This window comes from Rhodnius prolixus, unplaced genomic scaffold (assembly GCF_049639745.1).
Source record: "Rhodnius prolixus isolate KJV_2025 unplaced genomic scaffold, Rpr scaffold_10, whole genome shotgun sequence".
Lineage (NCBI taxonomy): Eukaryota > Metazoa > Arthropoda > Insecta > Hemiptera > Reduviidae > Rhodnius > Rhodnius prolixus.
This window is the reverse complement of record NW_027411615.1, coordinates 9,950,906-9,977,000: the sequence shown is the minus strand read 5'-3', so window position 1 is coordinate 9,977,000 and position 26,095 is coordinate 9,950,906. Positions and strand designations below refer to the sequence as shown.

The 26,095-nt window shown below is 31.3% G+C and overlaps 1 protein-coding gene across 3 annotated transcripts; it reads left to right on the top strand.

The window, feature by feature from the left end:
• Nucleotides 1-255: 255 nt before the first annotated feature.
• On the top strand, nt 256-24,065 carry chico (insulin receptor substrate 1 chico). Of its 3 annotated transcripts, XM_074133916.1 has the most exons (17): nt 256-393; nt 1,988-2,092; nt 3,569-3,678; nt 3,772-3,974; nt 4,272-4,423; nt 4,536-4,678; nt 5,597-5,712; nt 8,574-8,723; nt 10,347-10,524; nt 11,284-11,450; nt 12,012-12,160; nt 12,235-12,313; nt 12,404-12,553; nt 12,638-12,836; nt 12,920-13,617; nt 13,741-14,641; nt 17,173-24,065. In XM_074133916.1, the coding sequence occupies exons 2-17, from the start codon at nt 2,018-2,020 to the stop codon at nt 17,393-17,395; spliced, it is 3,693 nt and encodes a 1,230-aa protein (XP_073990017.1). In that variant the 5' UTR covers nt 256-393; nt 1,988-2,017; the 3' UTR covers nt 17,396-24,065. The 3 variants fall into 3 exon arrangements, with proteins under 3 accessions (XP_073990017.1, XP_073990016.1, XP_073990018.1); XM_074133915.1 differs by having other exon boundaries at nt 12,920-14,641; XM_074133917.1 differs by lacking the exon at nt 8,574-8,723 and having other exon boundaries at nt 12,920-14,641.
• Nucleotides 24,066-26,095: the final 2,030 nt, after the last annotated feature.

Sequence of the window (26,095 nt, the reverse complement as noted above, 5' to 3'; positions counted from 1 at the left end):
CAACCTAATATATTAGATAAAGATACTGTTTGTTAGGAAAGTGTCATTAAATGAAGTTTTTAGCTTAATTAACGGTGTTAGAAATCGAAATTCGTGAGCGCTTGTTTACAGGAAATGCCATCCAATGACCTGGAATATTTACGTGTTTGATATTGCGCATAAAAATTGCCCTTGCCAATGATTTTTACTAAGCGAAAAATTAGTATAAAGAACTATTACTATTCAAAATATATATACCTGTTAATTTGAAGTGTGGTTAGATAAATTCAGTAATTGAATAAAGTTTCATCTCATGATGATCTCTTTTGATGCCTTGTATTCCCAGTGGGGAGGCAGGGAAAGACATTCCTATTGAAGCAGTGGAATGCATTAAATAAATGCATTGTTGTAGACGTAAGTATATTGTTTTAATTACTGTTTTCCTTTATCACAGTTGAACTGGTGTCTATTGAATTGTATTTTGATTCTGATTTTTTATCCGAGTTTAATTAAAAACTTGGAATCCTTTAAAAATATGAAAATTCTGCGATCTTTTTGGCGGTCATTTTTTTTTCCTTTTCTTTCTTGGTATTTATACAGGTCTACAGTTTTTAGTATTTAGAAGCGAAGAGGGCAATCCCTGTTGTATACATAAGAACTTGACTTTCAGCATGTTTTTCAATGTAATTCAAAATTTTTGAAATTTAAACGACACCTAAAGAAGTATCTTTTCTTTACAACTTGTGTAGAAATGACATCAAAATTTCTTTTAATCCTACCTGTCTGAAATATACTTATTTTGTAGTATGCTTTGTTTCATGAACCTTTTTTTTAGTAATATATGTTTGAATAGTTGCTACCTCCTATTTTTACAATGTTAGTGACACCTGTTAGGTTGTTATGATTGAGAAATGTATATATTAAATTATTTAAGAAGCCTGTTAAGATAGAAAATATTGTAATGTAATTATTATATTGTTGATTACTATCTATTAACAATTTTCTTACCTTAAAACATTTCCTGTAGAATTAGAGAATTATATACCATGGCTTTTCTTACACTGTTATAATTGTTAGAGCAAGCCTGATTTGTTCAATACATTTCACTTTTCATTAGTTATTTGATATTTATTGCTAAGCAATCAAATTGAGGACGACAAGTGAAGTAATTCCTAATTGTAAAAAGCAGTAGCAATAGCAAATAAATGTCAAAGAAACTAGTAACAATAGCATATCCTTCTATGAAAATTACTTCGATTTTTTTCTTGTAGGAAATGCTTGAACTGGAAGCATTTGCCTTCATTGAACATGCCTTTCGGTACACAGATCTGTTTGTAATAACAGCAGATTATCGGCATGATTTTATTTTCTTCAATCTTACCTTATAAAGTTCATTTTACAATTAACTTTGAATTTCTGCTTGTTTTTGATTCCCTTGAGCTCAGTAATCGACATCTAAACTTTTTACTTTGTTTATATAACAGTACAATATGTTATTATGTAGAGTATTTTTCAAAGTTTTCTTGAGTACCAACGATTTAGATTCTTTTTTTTTGTATGGTAACAAAATTTTCAAATCACCAAAAAGAAAAAACGAAATAAGCTGCTAAAATCACTTGGAAGTGAATTCACTGTTTTTTTCAAACTTTTCTGCGCTGATTTGATTGAAATCTGCTATAATTCGCATGTGAGATGTGTACTTTTAAGCGAAGTTTAGTACTAGCTGCTCTGTTTTTCAAGCAAATATAAATGTAGCAACTGTTCATTTTTATCAAACATCCTTAATTTGTTTTTTCATTCATAACATTCAATACTTTTACGTCACTGAAGTAAAAGTTTTTACTTTTCTTTGGGAGTACTTACTTTCATATTCGTAAACGTACATTTAGAATCATTTGCTGTCAAAATTTGAAGTGAAAGAATCTACTATGTTTTATCCATCGTGATCGTAATCTATTTAGAAAATTCTTCTGGTTGTATTAAAAAAATATATGTATTTTTATTGCAGGTACTGTAACATAATTAAAATTACAGCACAATGACATCACGTAATTCAGCCGTGAAAGTGTCATCCCGTGATATTGTTAAGCAGGGATATCTGAAAAAATTAAAGGTAAAAACTATGAATAAGTATTAGGCAAAATAATTTTTATACAGATGATGAATCAAATATGAGATAAGAATGTTAATAATAAATTGATAGATTTGTAAACAGATAATTAAAAGAAAAAAATGCTCTATTTTGAAAGATAGAAATGATTAAAAACCACGTCACACATAAAAAGTATTCAGAAAATAAAATGTTAAGGTTTTAATTTATTAAAAATTGGAAGTATTATTTTGATAGAATTTGCAAATGTTCTGGACATTTTTTTTTACAGTTGTTCAAAATTGTTTGCATAATTTTGTGTTTCATATTATTGCAGCACTTTGTCTTTTAAAAAACAACAAGCCTTAAGAACGCATAAATTGTTGTTAAGTAATATGTTCATTTTTTAATTATTTCCGGTTGCATTACAGTAGGGCTAATTCAAATACATTTTTAAACCAGTGTGCAAATAATTTATTATATTAATAAAATCTTATTTTTAAGAAAAGCATTCTCAAAAATTCGTTTCTTTGAGATGTGGATACCTTTTTCTTTAATGTATTGCTGTTCTTTGGGAAAGCGAATAGAAACATTGTTTATTTAAAAAAAAAATACATTACATTCGGCTCTATATTTAAAATTTAAATTAGTCTAAAATTTGGTCCAGCTTTCCTCTTCCATTCTGAGATGACCAAACGATTGCAACTATCTTCTTTCAACTGGTCTCCAACATATCTTATTGTTCCGCCTCTAGCATTTCCTTTATTACTTCATTTCTTACCCTATCCTGACGAGACTTCTATAGATCGATGCTAATTTTGGTGGTACTATGCCTAAGTGAGCCGTGGTTTCTGACATCCTCTAGAGGAGAGGATATCACAGTGTTTAAGTGGGTGATTTTGTAAGCTCTTGGGGGATGATGAAATACCAAAAGTTTGCGTTGATTATGGGCGTGAAAAATTTCATATGACGTCACTAAAGTATCATTTGATGTCCCGTATTACTCGTTAAAAAGCATAAATCCCCTAAAAAATGATTTATTTTTAATAATTTGCTGTGTTATCTCTCCCCCCTCCCTCCCAATTGACTATGTGCTTGCGATTCGGGTAGATTATTATATTCTTCCAATTATTATGTCTACCTTAGAGATATAGTTTTATTATTTTTGTTAATTACAAATTGAAGTTAATCATTTCAAGGATGTTAGTTAAACCGTAGCACTACTCAGAGAATGTAGTCTTGATATAAGACTATCATGGTCTTGTTATAAGAATAAAATAACCTCAGCAAAAAACGTCCTCTAAGTCTATAAATATTAATTAAAAGATTATGTCTAATAAGAGTAAATTAATTAGATTCGTGTTAATTCTGAAATTCGAAATTCCATTGGTAATACTTAATTTAAATTGTCTCTGTGAAAATTCCCTTTACACCTTTTCTCCGCTTCCATGCTTCCAAACTCTAGAAAATGTAGGCGTTAACAATTTATATAATTTTCAGACCATGAAAAAGAAATACTTTGTACTTCGGCGAGATTCCGCAGAAGTACCAGCGAGATTAGAATATTATGATTCTGAGAAGAAATTTAAAGCTAATTTAGCTCCAAAAAGGTGATCTCTTAAATCCATTATTTGTTCTTTAATTTTTAATTTAGCTTTTTTATTTTTGTATTAACTCATTTTTTTTTATTATTATTATTTTAGGAGTATCACTTTGAAAACTTGTTTTAATATAAATAAACCTAGTGACACACGACAGAAGTATGTTATTGCTCTGTTCACAAAAAAGGATCGTTTTTGTGTGGTGTTTGATAATGAAGATGAAATGGAAGATTGGTTGAAAGTTCTACTTGAACTTCAACATGAAGGAAATCTTCCAGCTGGAGAACCGGCTCGGCCAAATTTTGGTAAGTCCAGTACAGTAGCATTGGGTCATAGATTTACTTAAGTAAAAATTAAAAATATTGCATATTTCGCAGAAATGATGGAAAGGGTAAAAAGTATTGACTATGTTAAAAATAAATCTACTAGGAATGTTAAAATAATTATATTAGTATAAAAGTTCATGAAAAGACAAATGCTGTTATTTTTTTAAACAGGAAATTTAATTTATTAAAAAAGTATGTTCTAATCGAAAAGTATATTTAAAAAATATAAATTTTATTTAAAACATTTGGTAACAATAAATTCATATTATTTTGAAGAACAAGTCTGGCAAGTGACAGTATTAAGCAAGGAACTGGGACAAAGAGCCAATATCCTTGGTCCCCATCGTCTTTGTCTTACTGATCAAACATTGTCACTTGTGAAGCTGAGTACGACTCACCCTGATCAGGTGGATGCTATTAAATTCTCTGTAAGTGAAACCTAACGAAGCGATTATTTATTTCTGTTGCAGTATTAAAATTATTATTTCTGAAATTAAAGAGAAAAATTAGTATGACCTTAAATTTTCAATCAAATTTCAGCTCCAAAAAATAAGACGCTGTGGCCATGTGGATTCTTTCTTTTATATGGAAGTTGGTCAGTGTACAGTTACGGGTGCTGGCAACTTATGGATGCAAACTGAGGATAACAATATTGCTGAAAATATGCACGCTATTATCCTGAAGTAAGTATCTATGTATATATTTTTTGTAAACTTTTAAATACGTAGTACTACCTCTGGCGTGAAATTAATAAACTAAAAAAAAAAGTTAGGTTAATTTATTTATGTAAAACATTCTTTATGTAACTTAATCTTTACTTCTTAAATATTAATTAAAAAAGAAGATGGCTAATGTCTCCAATTTACTTAAAATTCTTTTTGTAGTTACTGTTTAAATTAATTCAATTGCTGTATTCCCAGAACTCTTCTTTTCGATACAAATAACAAAAATAAAACTATGATTTTTATGTTTTATTGTTATTCTTCTTCCCTAAATATCGATTTTAATAATCATAAGGATCTTCGAATTCTTCTCTTCTCTATGCTATTTTTTATTTATTTAAAATCCTCCATTTTACTTGATTAAAATGACTCTTTTCTAATAACTCACTGTTACGACTGTGTGGACTGATAGAGATACTGGCCTAAAGCTGGAAAAAGACTTCTTTTTGCGCTAAAGACCTCATTTGTTGAGGCGCCTTAAATTCTTTAAAAAAGTTAACAAAGAAATAAATCTCTTATGATATTCTGACTTTTCTTTAAAAGAGACTACATATTTTATTTTAACGAAAAAAAACATTAAACTTGGAATTATGTATTTTTATTAAAACAACCAGTTTTTAAGATAGTCATGCACAAAACACAGGGAAAGTTTAGATTTTTTAACATTTATTTCTGGACTTAATAGTTACGCATCATGAGGATTCTGGAGATAGCATTCAGATGCTCTTCAGTTTTAACAAGTAATATGAGGTCGTCTAAATTTTAATGGAAACACCAGTGCCAAATATCATTTACTAAATTGAAAATTTGCAGAAAATTGTCATTTTTTAAGAAAAAGACATTTGATGGTTATATATCTGAATTTTTTTTTTTTTAAAGGGCTTGTGGAAATTGTACAAAGAAGGATCTGCAGCCTAAGTCGCGTAATAGATCATCTTCTGCTAATGAAGCTTCAAAGCCAGTTTCATTAATGCAAAGGTGGCCAACACATACAGGTAATTATGTAAAAATATTAAATATATTTGTTGACCTTAAATTTTTATATTTTTCTCGTATCTTTAAGGTGAAAATAGTTTTTTATTTTTTTGTTTCTATATTCTGACAGCCATTGCTATTTATTGTACTAATTTGTAAATAGGGTTTTTTAATTTTTATAAATTGGAATGCTTAATATTTATGATTATATATTTACTTTCATCTTGTCCCACAATCTGATTTCTCTTTAAAAATTGTTTATCATATCTGTAATTATTTATTTATTTTTTGTTCTGTCATTATGTACATAAGAGCTTTGCTTTCTAACAATCATTTATTATTTTAGAAGCCCATTCAGTTTACTGTCTCGTTGATGGTCAGTGTTAACTATAACGAGTGAACACTCCAGAGAAAAATACTTGCACATAATGTTTTCTCCCTAATTTAGATCGGAGTACTGATATTTTCTTTACACATACATATTCGTAAAAAATAAATTTTGTTAAAATAATCTTAAATTCATTTAATGGGAGGGGGGAACTGCTATAATATCTGATGCTGCAGTGGTATGTATTTTGGGCAAGATATTTCATTCTCTAATTCAATATTATGATGTATAATTACTTTTACCAAGCGCTAGTAGAATGTCATGATGTCAGTTTTAGCCCCGTTTGCATGATTGTAGGTGTTTTAATTTCGGTTTAGCGATTTTTCAATTATGCTACTTATCTCCATCTTCCCTGCAAATGGGGTGTATAAAAGAATGATCGTTTTTACTACAAAAGTCCTATGAATCTTAAAAGCAAGCCACTTGCGTCTGACATTCACAAACAAGATGTTAACTACTTGGAGGTTTTCTATGATTATTCATCTCCAAAATTCTTATCATTTTTTTTTTAATTAGAAAACTATAACTGTGTTTTTCGATTTGTAATTTTATGCCAAACGGAAAAAAGTGCTTAGCCGCTTAAGCTGTGAGTGCTATGTGTGAAATCAAAAAGAAAGATTTCCTAATCAATTTTTAGTACACCTACTTTCCTGAAAAAGTGCAACCGCGAAGTTAACGGACTCATACTATTATTAGAAAAGTAGAGAGGAGATGTAACAATTCATCTCAATAGCCTGTCAGAATAGGTAAGAGCCAACATATGTTGAAGATAAATCCACAGAATACGGCTAATATAATAGAATATTTTTATATTTAGCTAAATAGATTTATGAAAAAAATCTTTACCACCGTTGTTGTCCTGGGTTGGGTATAGATAAGCGACATTTTCTATGTAAATGGATGCTATAATAAATTTTGTTACATTATAAGTTGTGCTTTTTCTGGGACATTGAAGAAGAAACCAGCACGGATTAGTTTCCAGTGGACTTACCGTATATTCCGATCTCTTTTGATTGCATCCAGAATTGCAGAATGTTGTTAAAATGGTCTAGTACTACGAGGTGTGGCTATTAAATAACGAGACTATTGCCGTAAACCATTTTATTTTAAATTTATACATATTTAGTTATTATCACCTTCAATATACTCCTCCTCTATCCTTACAACGCTCCATGCGAATTTACCATTGTTCTGAGAGCTCCTGCATGACGCGTGCCGCTTTTTTCTTTCACAGCTTCAACTGACTGAAATCGTGTTACTTTTAATGCAGATTTGACTTTGGGGAACAGATAAAAGTCACATGGGGCCATTTCAGGCGAATAAGGAGGATGGCCTAAAACTGGGATGTTGTACTTGGCTAGAATCGTCTTGAGAGACAGTGCAGTGTGAGCCGGCGCGTTGTCTTGGTGGAGAACCCATGACTTGTTCTTTCACAAATCGGGTCGTTTTTCTTTACTCTTTCACGGAGTTGAGCAAGCACCTCACGGTAGTAATGTTGATTAATTATAATCGATATTTTCATACGTTTTGGATGTGGAAGGGCGACCCGGGCGGTCATCATCTCCGATGTCTTCTCGGCCATCTTGGAAACGCTTGAACCACTCCAAAACTTGCGCACGTGATTCACATTCATCGCCATACTTATTTTAATAAAAGATGAGTTTCAGTAGCAGTTTTATCAAGTTTTGATGTGAAATTTGACGACAATTCGTTGCTCTACTACATATGTAGTATCATGTTTTCGGCAAAACGAAACTAACACCTCTTACACAAACGACGACGGTTCCGGTCAGACAGATTTCTCTACAAACATGTGAGACGCTGCAATCGAAAGAGAAGGCTTTACGCTGCACAGTTGTCGGTCGTTAGGATTTGGCACATGCATAGTTCTTCTGTAGCAGCAGCATCAGTTTCGTTATTTAATAGCCCCACCTCGTAGCATAGAATGCTACCACTCTTCGCGATTCAAGTTAATACATGGATTGAAAGAGGTTTCCCTAGTATCGCAGAAGTTCTGATTTTTACCTTTTTTCGGTGAGGGCTTATCAAAGAACGAATCCGGTAGACTAGTGTTTAACACGTATTTCAAGTTACGAGCAGCTGTGGAAGACGTAACTCTAAGAAAAGGGGCCATATTAAAAATTGAACCATAATTATGATTGTGATATTATGATAATCAAGATTTTGTCAGAATGGTGGGAGAAACCTTCCTAGGATTATTTAACTACCCTATTAAAAAAAAAATAAAGAAATTTTTTATATTATTCCTACTTTTAAACGGTCATTTTTTTATACAACTTATTAATATACATTTGTTTTCTCTTATATATGAATAAAAGTAGATTTCCTTATAGTATTTACAATAAAACAATTAAACAAAAAGGGAAGATGGTGAAAATAAAGCTTAGCGGTGGCTTAGGGTATGTGAATAATATGTTTGAATGTATGTACTGCGGAGAGAGGTGCTCTCTTCTAACTGTGTTGTGTGGTCAGTGTCAAGTGGTAGTGGCAGCGGTGGTGGTAGTGGACCAGTGAACCACCAGCGCACATATTCCTTCCCACTCTCCCCAGTGCCTCCGACTAGGAGAGCTAGCACCGGCACCAGGCCTTCTAAGTGCATCACATCAACCTCACCTCAATCCAGTAGGTAGCCTCCACTTATTTTTTTTTGTATCATTTACACTTCGCTGTATCATTTTCGCTTTTATGTATATTATTTTTTGTGAACTTAACACTTTTAAGATCGCAATGCTTTCGTCCATTGTTTAATATCTTGATTCCTCTTTTCAATTTTAAAATAAATATGGAATGTAAATAAAATAATAGTGCCAATTTGTAGTATATTTTAGATTAGACTTAGCATTCCACAATAGAAATGATTACTCAAAACATTTTAGGATTGAACGTAACAAAACAAAGCATACAGATTCTTAAATGGAATGCTGGGTAAAGAGAGGCTGGCAAACCCTTAATGGTCTTAATCATAATGCAGCCTTCAATGATTATCTAAAGAGAATAGTGAGGAGAACACTTCATTCCCAATATTTAATATCTCTATAATAAGGAGGAAACCTTGTGATAGCCTACTGTGCAAACTAGGACCTGCCTCTTGGACATATCACTGTCCTTTTCAAGAGCTATCGTAATAAGAATCACTAGTGAGCAATGGCGCCAAATCGTGAGCATTGTGTTCTGTGGAAACATCTATTGCCCATCTTTTTTGTGGGTCCTGCCATTCATGACATCGCCTGAGAGACTGGATGTATACAAAGGATGGTGATATTATACACTGTGCTGCCAGGAAGCCAGTGAGCATGTTGTAAGCCAGCGGTAACGGATTGGTGTAAAAAATAATTGTAAAACACTAAATAGTTTCGAAATTTATGGCGAGAATATATTTAAAGGTCGATAACTGATGATAACATCGGACGGTAATGTAAACTAATAAGCAGTAATTCAGTTGCTCATAGCCGCCAATAAATGCTACTACGTACTGTTGTAGTTACTAAAAAAAATCATTAAAAAAAAGATGAATCTCATTCATGTATTTGATGAAAACAGTATTTCAGCATTTCTCCTAATGCCTTTAATACTGGCAGCCTTTGCAACTAGTTCTTCCTAATTACCGATGCCTATTTTTCTCACAAAGTTGTTTTAGGTTCAACCTCATTAATGTTGACGGTAATTTAAAGATAATATAATGTTTCTACCTCTAGTTATTTATCAAAAACAGTGAGTTAAATAGTATATTTAATGAATGATGGATTGTTTTTAAATTTTCTCGATATTTGCGTGCTATGATTCTACTCCATTGTAAGCAAGAAATTGTGTAGTATGATCAATAAATTACTACGATAATTTTAAACTTAAAACAGCTATCTGAATAATTCAATAAAGTTATTATTTGTAATGTAATTTTTATGTCGAAAAAAAAAAGAAGAGAATTTTACTAAGAGGAATGAAGGTTACAGTCGTCTTTGATTGAACCAGTTTGAGAAAACTTATTAAAAATAGTGGCCAAGAATTATTTCTGGTAGTTCATTAAGTTCATTAAGTAAATATGTAATGTTTTCTGGTTCTTGGTCACAGTATCCCATTAAATTGAGTAAATATAATGCTTCTTAGCTGCGTAGCGATAGTATTTGGAGGGGGGATGAAAATTTGAATTTTTCTTTCTTCGTTTCTACTTATTATCCATTTAATTATTAATTTTTTATTATGATCAACTTTTTTTTGAAGTTATTATAGTTCGTTTTTTTTCTACAGGTTTAACTGGAGTAAGAGAAAGATCTGATAGTATGCCGTCTCGTGCAAGAACAACCAGTGAATGTGCACCCTCTCATATGCATCCTCCAAGATATGTTACAACATCACAATACAGGCCACATTCTATGTATAACAGGGGTGTCAGTTATTCACCTCCAGTGGGATCTAGTCCTGTCAGGTTATTATCTGGAAAAGTATTTTATAATCAATGTATTCACTGCTCCTCTTTTTTTCGAATTTGTCAAAACTTCTCTGTTTTCACGTTTTTTAGTTTCTGGTCACTGGTGTAATTTTTTTTTTTTTTTTGTGAATGGTATCTCTGGGGTAGGAAGGTTTTATTTTTTTCGTATCTTCGCCGGATCTGGAGGGAAATTTTTCACTTTCTTTCTGGCAACCTATTTCTTCTTAGATAAAATTTTTGCATCTGGGATCACCTTTTTTTCTACTAATAGGCGAGGAGCCGCATTATGTTTACATTGCGATCAAGCCGGAGAAGGCTATATCCCTTTTAGATTAATAGAAGCTTGCCATAATCATTCGGTGACTATTAGAAATTGCAGGGAAAGATATAACAAGATTGGGTTACGCAGTAATTGTTGCCATCTTCAACCCGAGGTTTATTTTCCTGCTGGTATCTATAAGGAGGTCAAAAGGCATCCAGGCAAATGAATAACTACGCGAATGCCCTCATGCAAACCTTACAAGTGTACACTTCGAGTCCAACGAGAATCCTAAGTTAATGGATAATGGAAATAAAAAGTACGATTTGTCTCCCAAAAATAAAATCGACTGGCCCTTCTAGAAGTATTGTGCCAGTTGTTTTTTTTTTAGATAGTTTCAAACTTAGCAAACTTTTTTTTTTTTTTTAAAGTGAAATTAATTGAGTGTCTTAACATTTTTCAAGTAGATTAATACTAAATTACAATGTTTCCTATAGTCCTGCAAGCGCGGCGTGTTCAACGGACTCAGCAGGTTCTTCTTTATCTATGGATGGAGATTCTACGGATTGCCCTTGGGAGGATCAAGGTCGATATGGTCATTCACTTACTCCAGACGAACCTGTCATTCTAGAAGAGAATCCTGATGATTATTCTCCGTGGATTGGTGAGCATATTTATTCTTATTTGTTATTACTCATAGATGATTAATTTCGTGGAGTTGGACAAATTTTATTCAAGAGTAATAGGATATTTATTTTTACCGGAGATACTATTAGATAAGTGTTCTAATATTAGGATATTGTAAATTTGATTTAGTTTTTAAAAGTTGAATACTAATAACATTTAAGGATATTTTTTAAGAGATTGTTACACAGGCGCTAGCCGAACGTACCAACTTTTTTCCTCTCCATTTTCTTCTGTTAATGTCTTTGTTCTTCTGTCTTTAGACCTGTTTTCTGAACATTCGTGATAATTTTCTTTTAAGACTATTTTTTTTAAGTTCCTTTCATCAGCTCTCATTTCATGAACTTCTTGTAACGCTATTATCACTTGACAAAATTTATTTAATAATCTCCAAAAGTCCGTCACGATGAAGACAAGCGGCCATTTTCTGGTTTTGCAAATAATCCTACACTAATCAACCACACTCACAGTTAACCAATTAATACTAATTAGAAATTACTTTATTTTAAATTTAAAACTTACCTGATTTATTTGTGAATAGGTGAAGATGAAAAACTCAATAATTACATGCCAATGGACACAAATTATTGTCTTCCTATTCAGTCAAATCCAAGCTTTAATAGTAGTGTATACAGAAAATATTCACCAAATCCAAGTAGCAGTGGCTTCAAATCAAGTTCTCCTTCTCAGGTAAATTACTGGTTGCAGAAGTGATATAGATCATTTATTAGTTTCTTGGTAATTAATTTATAATTACTTTTAAGGCTTCTTTCATGGAGATGTATAGTCCGTGTGGTTCTTCTCCCATGGATACTCCTGGAAATTATTTACCAATGAGTCCTGGTTAGTCAATGTTTAGTTAATAATTTAAGACGATATTTCAGCTATTTCCTAGTCAGGAACTTTGTGGTTAGATAGCTTCCTAATTTTCAGGAGAAAACAGATTGCAAAATTATACAAAAAATGTTGGAAATCATAGTAGAGGGAGTAGTTTAGCTGAAGATGGATACGTACCCATGGCTCCGGGGGCATCGGATGATGGTTATGTTGATATGGATCATGGGCCTAGGAGAAATAAACAAGGTAATGCTTTAAGTACTTAAACTATGATGTGCAAATAACTTAATGTAACTGTTAAGTTGTTAACATAAGGATATCATTTTTTAGAGAGGTATCAGTCCGGAGATTTATCTACAGGTTCTAGTTGTTCAATAACATCAGGTACTCCATCTAATGACTTTAGATTTAATGAGTATCCTTCTGATAAAGTTCCTTACTATTTCACCCACGAGGAAGATATTACTCCAGCAGAAAGGCCAGCTCGTGCTTATTCTGTGGGTTCTCGACCTACTTACAATAACAATAGGTAATAAAACTACCTTTTAACCTTATTCTCTTAAATGATTCTAAGAATTTTGTGAATAGATTTGACTCTATTGGTGATTTCAGATCTGAAATAGCGTCCTCAAGCGCCGAAAGAACAAGAGCTTTCTCAGTTGGTTCTAAGAATGTAAGAGTTGCTAATCCTATGAGAATGGTAATGCATAATCATAATCCTGCAACTCATGCTTCGAGTCATTCATCAATGGAACCTTCAGATGACATGATGGAGCTTGATTTCAGTAAGAAAGGTAGAATGAAATCATGCAAGAAGCCATCTAGCTCTGAAAGATTAAGTGTTCCTGTTGGAAGTGCATCTACTCTTTCATCCCTTGCAAGTTCTTATTCTACAGCTGAAGGAAGTTATATGGACATGTCCTTACCTTGTTCGTCCAATTCAGCGTCTGTTGCTCCATCGCCACCAAAACCAAGTAGGTTTGCAGCACTTTTAGGTAAATCTCCACCAAAACCATCACTTCAGGAAGTTCACGCACTTAATAAAAGTTCTCCACCTGTTTCTGGTTATCCTTCACCATCTTTAGGAAGAGTCCCTGAAACAGAACCAGGTTATGTAGAAATGACGATCAAATCTGATTCTCAGAGCACGACTCCATCTGACCATTGTTTGTGTATGACTCATTCTGAATCGAAAGATGACGCGTACGTGGAAATGAAACCAGGACAAATAGAAGTTAAGCAAATCATTGCAACAAATGCGAAAGCTCGAATCGATTCCTTCCCGCCTACTAATAACCAAAAAATGCAAGGTAAATTGGACAGTACTTCATTAATTTTTCATAATTCCAATAAGGAAGATTATTATGATGTTACGTTAAAACGGAAAATACCTTTGATTGAGGATAATAATAACAGCAAGGTTATTTCTACAGGTAGACCACCCAGCCCGTCTGACTATGTTGTTATGGACTTGGGAGGTAAATCTCCAAGTAATAATTGCAATGAATCGAAACAAGATAGTTCAAATCAAAATTATATGAACATGAGTTATAAAAAAGAAGATAAGAAAAAGACAAGACGAGATGCAAGATACAGTTCTCAACCAATTACTATACAGTCTTCAACAAAGGATTCTCCGAACCTTGTTTATACTAGGGCTGGAAGAAAGCATTCTACAGGTACACCACCTAAAGTTCCTTCATTCCTTCCACTGGGAAGGACTGGCTCACCATTGTCTAGTCCGTACTCTAGCCTAAGTCGTTCGAAGTATAAGGAAGGTGTAAGAAAAGATAATAATACTGGACCATGTTCATTTGTAGTTCATAGTCCTTCCGAATTAATGGACTGTTACGAACAGTCTCCAAAGGTACCAATAGATGGAACAAGTGGTACTCTAAAGATTTCCTACAGTGAGACCAATCTTATGGAAAAAAGAAGCGAAGCTAAAATAATTCAAGAATCAAGTGATTATGTTGACTACCAGCCGTGTACTTGTTCATCTACATCTAATGACACTAGTGTTGATGATTATGTACCAATGGCGCCGGCTGCTACTTCTAGTTCGAAGAAACCTAGCCGGAAGACTTCTGCTCCTTCATTAGGCGCCAGAATAAGGCCAATTGAAAAACTTTTAAGTGGATTGGGTAATTCCTTTAGCACATTGTCTATTAGTTCTACTCCAATTGTGACCCTTCCCCCATCACCGGTAAAAAGTGAAAGTGAAACGTTAGTTGGTGATGATGCGATGGGGTACAGTGATGATGAAGGAGAAGGTACTGCTTCCAAGTCGGGTAATTCTGATTCGTCTAGGAAGTCCTCAGTGGCTAGTGTGGGGTAAGTACGTTTTAAATTGTTACTTTATATTTCTTTCGCTGTAAAAGAAAAATTATATAAAGAATTTCGTAATTGCCTTGAATAACTACTACTGCACAGTACTGTTCACCTTGGAGTGGACAATATAAAAAAAGTAAGAATCGTCATTTCATGACGAGGTTTATGCTACAGACATGTTATAATTTTTAGAAATCATTAATTCAATTTACAAAAGAGGTGTTTACTATCACAAATCTTCATTTAAAGTAAAATTTTATTTTGAATATTTTCGACATCACTTTTTTTTTGCTGCCTGATATGTCAAGGAGAACTCTCTAATTTAGCTAAGAGTTGAAAAAGTGAGGCTAAGTCTACTGCTTACGACAGCAAATTAAACTTCCAAACAGGCTTTAAAAAAAATCTTATTTTTTTGAAATTAAAATCATTATAAAAAATCGAGTCCAACATAACATATTACAATGATTTCTATTTTAGATAAATTTTCTAAAAAATTTTATCTAATATGCGCATTATTTAGCATTTGCTTGTACCCCTCAGTTATTAGCTTCATTGCTTCCTTTCGAAGATTTTCCTAGTTACACGCCAATCATTGGGAGTATAACTGCAAACTAAATGAATTTAGTGATAGGTATTGTTTTTGTGATCTTGAATTTATGCTTCGTTTCTTAAATTCTGAAGAGATGTGGATTTTCATCTTGTAACATTTGTTATGGTTAAAAGTAAGAAATAAACACTTATTTTGGCATTTTTAAAATGGTATCAAAATTTTATTTGGAAACGGAACAGTAATTTGTAAGAAAATAAATGAAACAAATATTTGTCTTTACTCAGGCTAAACTAGAAAATAAAACTCTTGTAGAAAATTGGGAGGAAAAAAACAATTTATTTTACCTAATTTCATAAAATATCGAATCTTCTTATCGAAACTTCGCAAAATAATGAATATTATGTTAAGTACTAAATTCTATGAAAAGTAAGCTTTATTGGAACGGATGTTTCGACGGTACATTTACCGATATATTTCAGTTATTGAACACTGTACGAGGGTCGTTTGAAAAGTCCGTGCAAAGTCAGAGAGATAGCACTACTGGCGCGTATCGAGGTTATGTTTAGTTGGTAGCATCTCTTGGAAGAACACACACCAATTTTCAGCCAGATCGGTCTATTTCTTTGTGTTTGGCATCCGTTTGAATCGAGGAAGTCGAGTGATTTTCAAAAAATGGACGAAAAAGAATTTCGTGTGTTGATTAAACGCTACTTTATGAAAGGCAAAACGCCTCAGGAGACTAAAGAGAAGCTTGATAAACATTATGGTGACTCTGCACCTTCGATTAGAACAGTTTATAAGTGGTTTCAAAATTTTCGGAGTGGCCATATGGGCACAAGTGACGCTGAACGTTCTGGACGCCCTGTTGAGGTTACTACTCTAGAAATCATTGATAAAATCCATGATATAGTGATGGATGACAGAAGAGTGAAGGTGCGTGAGATTGCTAGTGCTGTGGGCATCTCGAATGAACGGGTACATAATATTTTGCATCAACATTTGGACATGACAAAGCTATCCGCAAGATGGGTGCCGCGATTGCTCACGCTTGACCAAAAACGAAATCGTGTGAAGAGTTGCAAGGACGGTTTGCAGCTGTTCCAGAAGAATCCGCATGACTTTAAGCGTCGTTTCGTCACTGTGGATGAAACATGGATACATCACTACACTCCTGAGACCAAAGAACAATCTAAACAATGGGTTACCAAGGGGGAATCTGCGCCAAAAAAGGCGAAGACCGTCCTTCGGCCGGAAAGATTATGGCGACTGTCTTTTGGGATTCGCAAGGAATAATCCTCATCGACTATCTGGAAAAGGGTAAAACTATTACAGGTGCATATTATTCATCGTTATTGGACCGTTTGAAAACCGAGCTGCAAGAAAAACGCCCACGATTGGCCCACAAAAAAGTCCTTTTCCATCACGACAACGCACCAGCTCACACCTCAGCAGTTGTGGTCGCAAAATTAATGGAAATAGGGTTCCAACTCGTTTCACATCCCCCCTATTCTCCAGACTTGGCTCCCTCGGACTACTATTTGTTCCCCAATATGAAGAAATGGCTGGCGGGAAAATGATTTTATTCAAACGAGGAGGTGATTGCAGAAATGAATGGCTATTTTTCAGACTTGGACAAATCCTATTATTCGGAAGGGATAAACAAACTAGAGCAGCGTTGGACGTAGTGTATAAGCCTAAAAGGAGACTATGTTGAAAAATAAAAAAGGTTTACCCCAAAAAATTAAGTAGTTTTTATTTTTGCACGGACTTTTCAAACGACCCTCGTATATCCCAATCTTGACGGTAATTTCCATTAATTTCGGTCATCTGGGTAACATATAATTTTTTAAAAAACTTAAGATAGATTAGAAATGAATTCTAAAAGTTAAAAATCCACTTTTGTGGAAACAAGTTAAATTGAATTACACCATCCTCCCTTATACTTTAAATATTGTTGTTAATAAACTGCTTATATTTTTTACAGAAACAAAGAGATACATTACGCATCGTTAGATCTGGTTGTAAGGTCCGGTGGTAGTATCGATGGGGAAGAATTGAGTCGTAATTTAACCACACAAACTTCACTTTCAGAAACTTCATCAACATCTATACCTAGTCCAAATTTATCAGCCGTCGATACAACATTTAATTATGCAGAAATTGATTTTGCTAAAAGTGGTTCCTCAACACAGAAAACTATTCATTGAGTAATATCTGTCCTAATGTAAATTTATGTAGTTAAGTAAGAAGTTAATTTTAGACAAAAGTATTTAATAATAATAATTAAACAAAAAAAACACACTGTATTAAATTGAAAAAATAATCGGCTAAGGAATATATTTTGAATTTGCGATTGACACATTGCTAAAAAGCTATTTAAATTATACATTTGGAAATTCTGTAAATATGTGAATATTTATTATTATTTTTTTTTTTGTTAGTTCATTGGTGCGTGGTTATTTGTTTTTTTTTCTTTTTTTCTCTTATTAAAAGTAAAAGAAGTGGATCCTAGTGAAGGTTGTTAATTACGTGTATAACATATCGTTTAGCCACTACTAAGGCTAAACCTGGTTCTTATCAGATAAATTAGAGAGAATTTCTTATGAACAAGGTAGGTAGTCCATGTTGTTCACATATCACGGACCTGAATAGTGCAGGGTTGGTATTTTTTTTTGTTTTTAATTATTGAAATATTTTATAAAGTCATTTACTTTTATTAAAAAAGTTACAGCAAATGGTATCACCATCTTTAAAAAAAAAAAACATCGTTTTATTGATAAGATTTTTTTAAAAATATAAAAAAAGAAGATAATTTTTGTAATTAAATTGCCTTAAGTTGTGAGTGGAAAGGCCTACTTCTTAAATTAAGAAATAAAAATTGGACTTGAAAACATTTTTTGGAACTAAATATTTAAATAGTGCCATTCAGTTGAACTATCCAATTTTTTTTAAGAGCAGAAAAAAATGAATTTTTGTGTTTATTTACATACTTGTACATGTTAATTTAAATACTAATTAGAAGTAATTGTATATAATATAAAATTGACTGATACAATTTTTTTAATTATTGTTAGTTGTGTAATTAATCTGAGCTGCCGGAAGTAAAAATATATTTCTCAGGTTTTTTTTTTTTTTAAAATACTGTTTTCAGGAAAAGGGTCACTATTATTTTTTCAAGTTTTGTAGAAAGGTCAATTTTGCAAAAAATTAAAGACAAAAAAATTAAATTTTATTCAGTTACTGCAATCAATAGGCAGTAATTTTCACTATTTAAGGTAAAAGTTTTTTTGGAAATCAAAACCATTTTATGGGTAAATTGGTCTTGAGTTGGTTTTTGAAGTGCTTACACGGGAGGCTTATTTAAGTGGCCATTTCCAATTAGTTACATATTTTTCTGCAGATAAATCATGGACTCAGAGGTTAGGTCGCAAGAATAAGCGTTTAACCTAGCAGTTGAGGCTTCGTTCTATGTTTCCTCAATCTCAAGTGCAAGGACCTTTCCATTATTTTGGTACCAGTTTTATTTCAATCTGTTTCGGATCTTTTCGCCTTGTAATTGACTTCAACATTTCTCCAGCTTTTTTTTTAATATTCTAAGAGGTTGTTATTTCTATTTAGTAAACTTTTGATAAGTCAACGATAGTTTGAGGATGTTAAAAGATGTGAGACGTTCATTTCTTTGTAAACCTTTTTTTTTTTATTTTAGCGAATGGTTTTTGGTTCAAAAGTGTCGAGAAAAGTGCGCTACGTGTTTTGTCATTAATATTTTATTGAACTAGAACGCCTCTGTTAGTTTTTTAATTCTGTTTTGTCAGAGTTCTTCCGGACAAGTGTTTTTCTAATCATCATACCAAATTTCACCAACTTCTAATCCCGTTTTCGCCTCACCTTGTACGATAGATGAGAAAAAGAGGTTTCTGGAATCCGGAAGTCTAATCTTTGCTAGTTCGCTTTCGTATTAGATGCAGATAATTAAAAACAAATATTAAAAATGTCAAAAAGCTATTTAGTGGATTTTGTTTAGAAAAACATAAATTTATTTTATTAGGATTGAGTGTTGATTAGGTATAAACAGTATCGATTAAAGAAGATAAGCGATAATTGAAAATTGCTAATCACCTTTAGTCTTTACTGTTTTTTTGTTAATGTGAGAACGTTGCGAGGAATGTATTTGCCTTAAATTCAGGTCAAATCGAGTGTCAACGTAAGTTTACCGCAACTTGAAATGGTTATCACCACAAAATAGTTTTAGATAGGAGGTTACAGAAAGGGTGGATATTGTTATATACAAAATAATTCAATATTTCTCCGTTTACTGGTTTTGAGTTGTTAGGCCTTAAATTACGAAAAGGAAATTGTTTTTTGGCAATGACCAATTTTTATTTTTCAGGTATCATTAGTGCGCTTCAAAGAGGTTGTTCAGGGTTTGGAAAGTTGAACACTTTAATTTACTGTAAAAAGTATTCAGCTTGCAAACCGTATATTTATATAGGTCAGGGGTAGTTCTGTCTATATAGTAACCTTTTTATACCTACCGCCCTCTTTTGTATCTCGGATAGTAGTAAAATTTTCTAACCGCCCACCGGTTTCACAGTTACGGGATTGATCGTTATAAAATTTATAAAGCAGAGTTATAACAGTTAAAGCATATAATAATGACTTACCAAATACTTTGTCAGACTTTCCCTAAGTTTGGCAGAATAATTCTTTATAAAACAACTTATAGTAGTTAAATCTTATCTTTTTATTTATGCTTTAAAGTTATTTATTTATTTTTATGCTTTATAGAAGCATGAGTAACGTGTATTAAACTTATGCGTGGGTGATACAAATATTATATTTTCAAAAATTTTAATATAAACACTAAAGAATTTTACGAAAACCTCATGAAAATGGTTTTAAATAATGTTATAAAAAAAATTTAAATAACACTTTAAAAAATTTCCATTTCAATTTTTTTTAAAAAGTCAAATTACAAAAAAAGAAAAAGGAAAGTGCTTAAGTATCGGACAAAACCCCTACCTCCCACCATGAAAGCTGGAACTACCACTCCTCTATATGTTAGCATCAATGGTACCCTTAGAGGAAAAATATAAAATTTTCAAACTAAAAATTATTCTCTAGTCATCTTCGAAAAATAGAATGTCTGGCAATTTCTTAATTTAGATTTCTAAAATTAAGTATCCTTAAAGTGAATCTTCAAAGATTCTTGAATTCCTGAAAGAATCAGATTTCCTGATCTTTTGATTAAGTAGCTTTTATTGAGAAGAATTTTCACAATTATTTAAAAAAATTATCTGCATGTAAAAGAGATGCATCTTTAATCTGGTAGTAAGATTGAAGGGGGAGCATTGAGTTAATGGACTTGAAGGGTCTATTTATAATGGACTTAACACTAAGTTCTAAAGTTTTCTTTAGAAGTATCTAGCAGCATCAAATTTTTTACACGATAGTAACCATGAGGAAAAACCAGTAAGCCTGACAAAACTCCATTTAAGATTTTAAAAAAGTGTTCTTTTTCTGGAACTAATAATACAAAGTGTTCAATTTCACGTCCTTTTCCATTCTATAAAAAAAATAAAATAATAGTTATAAAAAAGTCTTTTCCCGTAAACAAAATATTGTTTATAATTATGTACATTGAAGGCAACCTTTTTATTGAGTTTTTTGTTAATTTCTTTTTAGTTTTAGGCTTTTATAAACGGTAATTTTAAAAAATATTTGAATTGACTCAATTCAGGCTGAAAGACTAAAAAAGTTATTGTAGAATGTACAGATATATTAGCCTAGAAATATTAGTTTAAATTGTTAAACACCTAAAGAAAAAATAAAAATCGTAGTATCTGTAAATAAGTTCTATCTTATGTTAGTAACATAATAAGTAATTTTTAAAAAAGAATGTTACATATAAAGTCTGCTTTAAGCTGGTAGTTAGGATACTGAAAAATAAAATTTTGTAAGAAGCTTTAAACCAGCATCAAATCATATCTTTAAATACATACAAAATGATGTAAAACTTTCTGATCCTAATTGAAAATTGGACAATTTACATACTAGTTAATTTTATATGTACATTTATAATTTAAGCGCATGTAAATGTGTAATTCCCCTCCAAGTAAATAAAAGAAGAAAATTGCATTTCCATGTTGCCAATTTTATATACCGTTTACTGCCTAAATAATGTATTCAAATAAATAAATCGAGTAATTTTTAAAGTCACATTTAGAGTTCCTTGTTTTAAATAACTTAATTAGTTCATTATTTCTATAGCGTTTACATAAATGGAAGAAATAATAAGCGACCTATATACTGGGAGATTTATTAGCTAATATTTATATTGTAGTAGAAATATTAATGCAAGTATTTTATAAATCGATTTAATTTTTTGGTGTTATTTATTTTATAATTTACAAATTATCAATTAGTAATTTTATTAGTTTAAAAACAATATTGGCAACAATTCGGTTATAAAAAAAATGTGTTGTTTCTTTAAGTTAAATCCATGACATTTTGATTTTTTTCTCTTCTTTATACATTATTATTAAAGAAATTGCATTTTTTCTCAAGAAGAATTCTATTTTATTAATTTTTTTGTTGAGCAATCAATAAGTTGTATTCTCAAACTTGATCCACAAGTGTGGTCCCAGAAAACTATTCGTTTATATTTCTCCAAAATAATTCTATTTTCTATCAATGTTTTCATAGTTTTTCAACGTTGGACATTTTTATAAATGTTTACAATTTACATTGTTAATCGTCATGTAAGGCTTTATGCCTTCTTAATTTTATCCTCTTTTTGATTAGAGTCTGGTCCATAAAAATGATCCAGATGGTTATTTGTAATTTTCAGTTTGTCGTACACTAAGTCACTAGTATGTGATATACACATTCAGTGTTCTGTTCTAAACTTGAAGCTTATTAAAGAAATAATTTTCATTTACAGACAAAAAAAAAAAAGTTATTGTTTAACAACTTTTCTTTGAGTGCATTGGGCGAATAGTTAGTTTTGAGAACAAAAAATTCAAGCTTGTTTCAAAGATTTATTTTAATTTTTTTTGCTGCATAATAGTTATATTTGCGCAATGAATGAGTGTGTCATTAACCCTAATTCCTTACTTTTTATTAATGATTAATTAATCAAACTTTCATATATACGTTTCCAAATCGTATGGCGTTTGAAGTCTTTATTAATTATTTAATATTTTTCTAAATGCTTTGTTACGAGCTAGTTAGAATGCTTGGGCTTAACATTACGGCAAAAATTGTTGAGTTTTACTGTTTTCAAAACATGTTAGTCTATCTCAACTGCCTACTTTTTTTTAAAACTTAACTTGCTTGCAGCGATTTATTTTATTTTTTATTAATAAAGAATGTACTTTCTTTCTTTTTTAAAATGATTTTTCCAAGCTTGTGACCGTTCGTACTAATTGAATTTTGAGTACGTATTCGAAGGGTGAACATACATAATTTTCCCAGATAACGGCCTCTTAAGCTAACTAGTTAAAAAATATACTAAACGATACAACGGTTATCTTTAGTGGCGTTTTATTTAAACTTTTCACATTATAAATATCCTGGAACAAAAATATTTTGTGAATAATTTGATTAATTCCATTGCACTTATGTAGTAGATGCTGTTAGGAGTGTTTAGGTTTTCATCTTTTTTTCCCCCCCAAACTCTGGCTTTTACATTCAAATTACCTTATTATATATAAAAGACACCATACTAATGTGTAATCTTGGCACTATAAAAGGAATGAATAATCACAGCTACACATTCCGCATGTAATAGCACCATTAAATGTTTTTGAATCAAACATTAAGTAAAAATAATTCCTTTAAAATTAAAATAATTTAAAAAAAAAATATAGTTGAACTTACTAGTACATTCAAACTAAAAAAAAAAAAAAAAATCTAAATTAGTGAAAACATTGTACCATTTTTTGTTTCATTTTTAGTAGATGTCCAAAAATATAGATCTAGTCAAAGAAGTAGAATTCTTTTTTTTTGAACCCGTGCAGGTCCTTTATTTCTTAAATGAATACACTTTTTCCCTTTTGTATAATTAGACATATTTTTTAATTGCTCAACAAAGTTTTTATGAAATACTTAGAATTTAAGAAACAAGTTAATTTATAGTAATAATAAGTTATTTTTACTAATATAATAAACAAAGCAGGCTTTCTTAATTTCTTCTTTTTTTACTTGAAATTAAAGTGGTTTTTTTCGGTTTTTTAAATTAGTGTAGTTTTATTTTTTTAAAAAAGGTAAATATTTGTTTTCTGTTCCTTCGGTTAAAATAATAAAAAGAATTTGCCCTTTATCTCAAAAGTTTTAATGTATATTTTAATTTTCAGATAGTATCCATAAATTAGTAAAATATATTTGTTAATGTTTTAGAATTGTTTAATTTTGGATAATAGATAAATTTGTTGATTATAAATAGAATGCATTTTGTGTGTGTGAATGTGTGTACTATGATGGTTGAATCATAATACGAACCGATAAATCTTACTCTATGTACTTGATTGAGTAAATGTTGAAATATAAATATGGGATTTAAACATTTTTCCACTTTTTCTCATTACTACTATTATTATTTAAAATAAAATACATTGAAACTAAAAATAATAATTGTTACCATTTATCATTACTGCCAAATATTCCAAAAGAGGAGACTATTTAAATTTTTGACTAATAGATTTAACTTAATCTCAGTTCTATTAGTATATACATTAAAAAGTAATTTAAAAAAAAAAAAAGTTTTATAAATGTGCATTTCTTTAAATGTAACTTCGGGACATAAAGTTGTCCAAAATACTTTACATGGTGTATAGCCATTAGAATTAAGTTATAAATATATAACATATAACTATTTATTGGTTTATTTATTGTTCCTAAAACAAAAAAATTACAACTGAAAAATGTGGTTTTAAGTGGGGGCTAAATTCCTCAAGAAAGTAAATTGTCTTTTCACACTTTTGCACATTTTTTTCCAAGACACTCTCTTCTTAAACGAGAGTAACAATTATATCTTTGCAGACACCATGCAATATACTCGCACAAAAGATTTATGGATAACCCTAATCCAAATTGTGGCAAGATCCGAACAAGCAATACTACTTCAAATTAGACTAATAGACTGATACTTCAAAACTTCAAATAAATTCCAAACTTTCAAATAATTTAGATAAAGAAGAGATTGTGTCTGTGGCTCAACCAAGTGACCCACTTCAAAAAACTCATCCCTAAATAAAGAATCTGTTAACAAATATGAAACACCTTACGTTGTGCTTTTTGCATTTTTATGTTTACACATTATCTCAGAAATTCAAAACTATTGGTCGTTTTTACTATCATTAATCGTGAATGGAAGCACCGATTTTGCTTAAACTTATTCCAAAGTAGGCGAACGCCAATGTTAAAGCATCCTAATCTCTCCGTTATAGTACATTCCAAAATTACCCGAACTCTTCTAGAATATACAAATAATTCTCCTGTTAGTACTTTAACCCATGAAATAGTATTGCAAGAACTCCCTCCTTCTTCTTCTAAACCTATAGCCCTATAGTTGATCTTTTTCATAATCAATAGTAGTTCTCCATGCCGAAAGCGGCAATCGGTAGCAACGAGGCCTATTGCAACAAACCACCCTAGTTCGAATTTTAAAAAGTTAGTCTTCTTTGAATAATGACCCTTTCGTATCTACAAGTGTTATTTGACTAACATTTCTGCTTATTATATTGTACATACTAGTGTAAAAAGGTATAATGTTAAATAAAAATTTAGTAAGAATTCAGGCAGATTGATTAAATCGAGCCTCGCAGACTTTATTTTTAATTTTTAATCAGTATTTAACTTATTGAAGAGCTAAAATTATAAAACGGCCAAATCACTTTTAGTGTATTAGCGGTAAGCTATTCAGTATTTCACACATTAGATCCATGTGGATCCCCAATACAAATAGAATCAGTTTTTTAAACATTCAAATCCAATTTTTGCGTTACGCAAGTTTGGTTATTAAGGAATAAATTAAAAAATAAAGTTTCAAGTTAAATTTGTGAAAGAAAAGAGTTACTATCCAAGATAAAAATTAATATAGTAACAAATCAATTAGAAAAATAAGTTATTTGCAATGCTTAAATAATACAAAACTTGAATGTTAATTTTTACAAATTTAGTGCGTTTTTATTCTGTACTTTGACCACATAGATTTAATTTACTGTCTAGTCTAGGTGATGAAACAACTCTAAGGAAGTTTTAGGAAGAGAAATGGGAGCCAGCTGTTGGACATAAACCACTACCTGGTGTCAACATACCTCTGCCCACCAATTCAATCAACCCAAATTAAAGACAGAGTGAGAGGATACCAGGTGCGCGATGGCACTCGATTTTGTGAGGGAATACTCTGCTCCAACCCTGGTTCTCAAAACGTAGTATAACCGTTTATCCTGTACCCCACCAAGATATATCCCGTTTCGTAACTAATAAGAAAGTCACACGCATTTGACAAGTCTCTTGGATGCTCCGTTCTCCAAACAATCACCATTATTAATTTCATTCATTCTACGATACGAATCATATGACATAAGAGTTTAGTGGGAGGAATCTTTTTCTGACACTCCTTTGGGATACTCTTAATTTATATTGCCCTTAATTGGTTTTAAGGGATATCTAAAGCATAGGAAATTTATAATTGCACAATACATAAATAAGACATTCTAAAAAATGTTGATCGCCTGAAACGAAGTAACTTTTTAGAAAACGAAATGAACAGTCTAATTTTGATTTGGAATGTTCTTAAATATGAACATTAAGAAATGAATGAGAATTATTTAAGAATGAGATAATTAAGAATTACTAAGTTTTAGTTTCCTGAATTTTAATAGCAAATTAAACTATTCCAA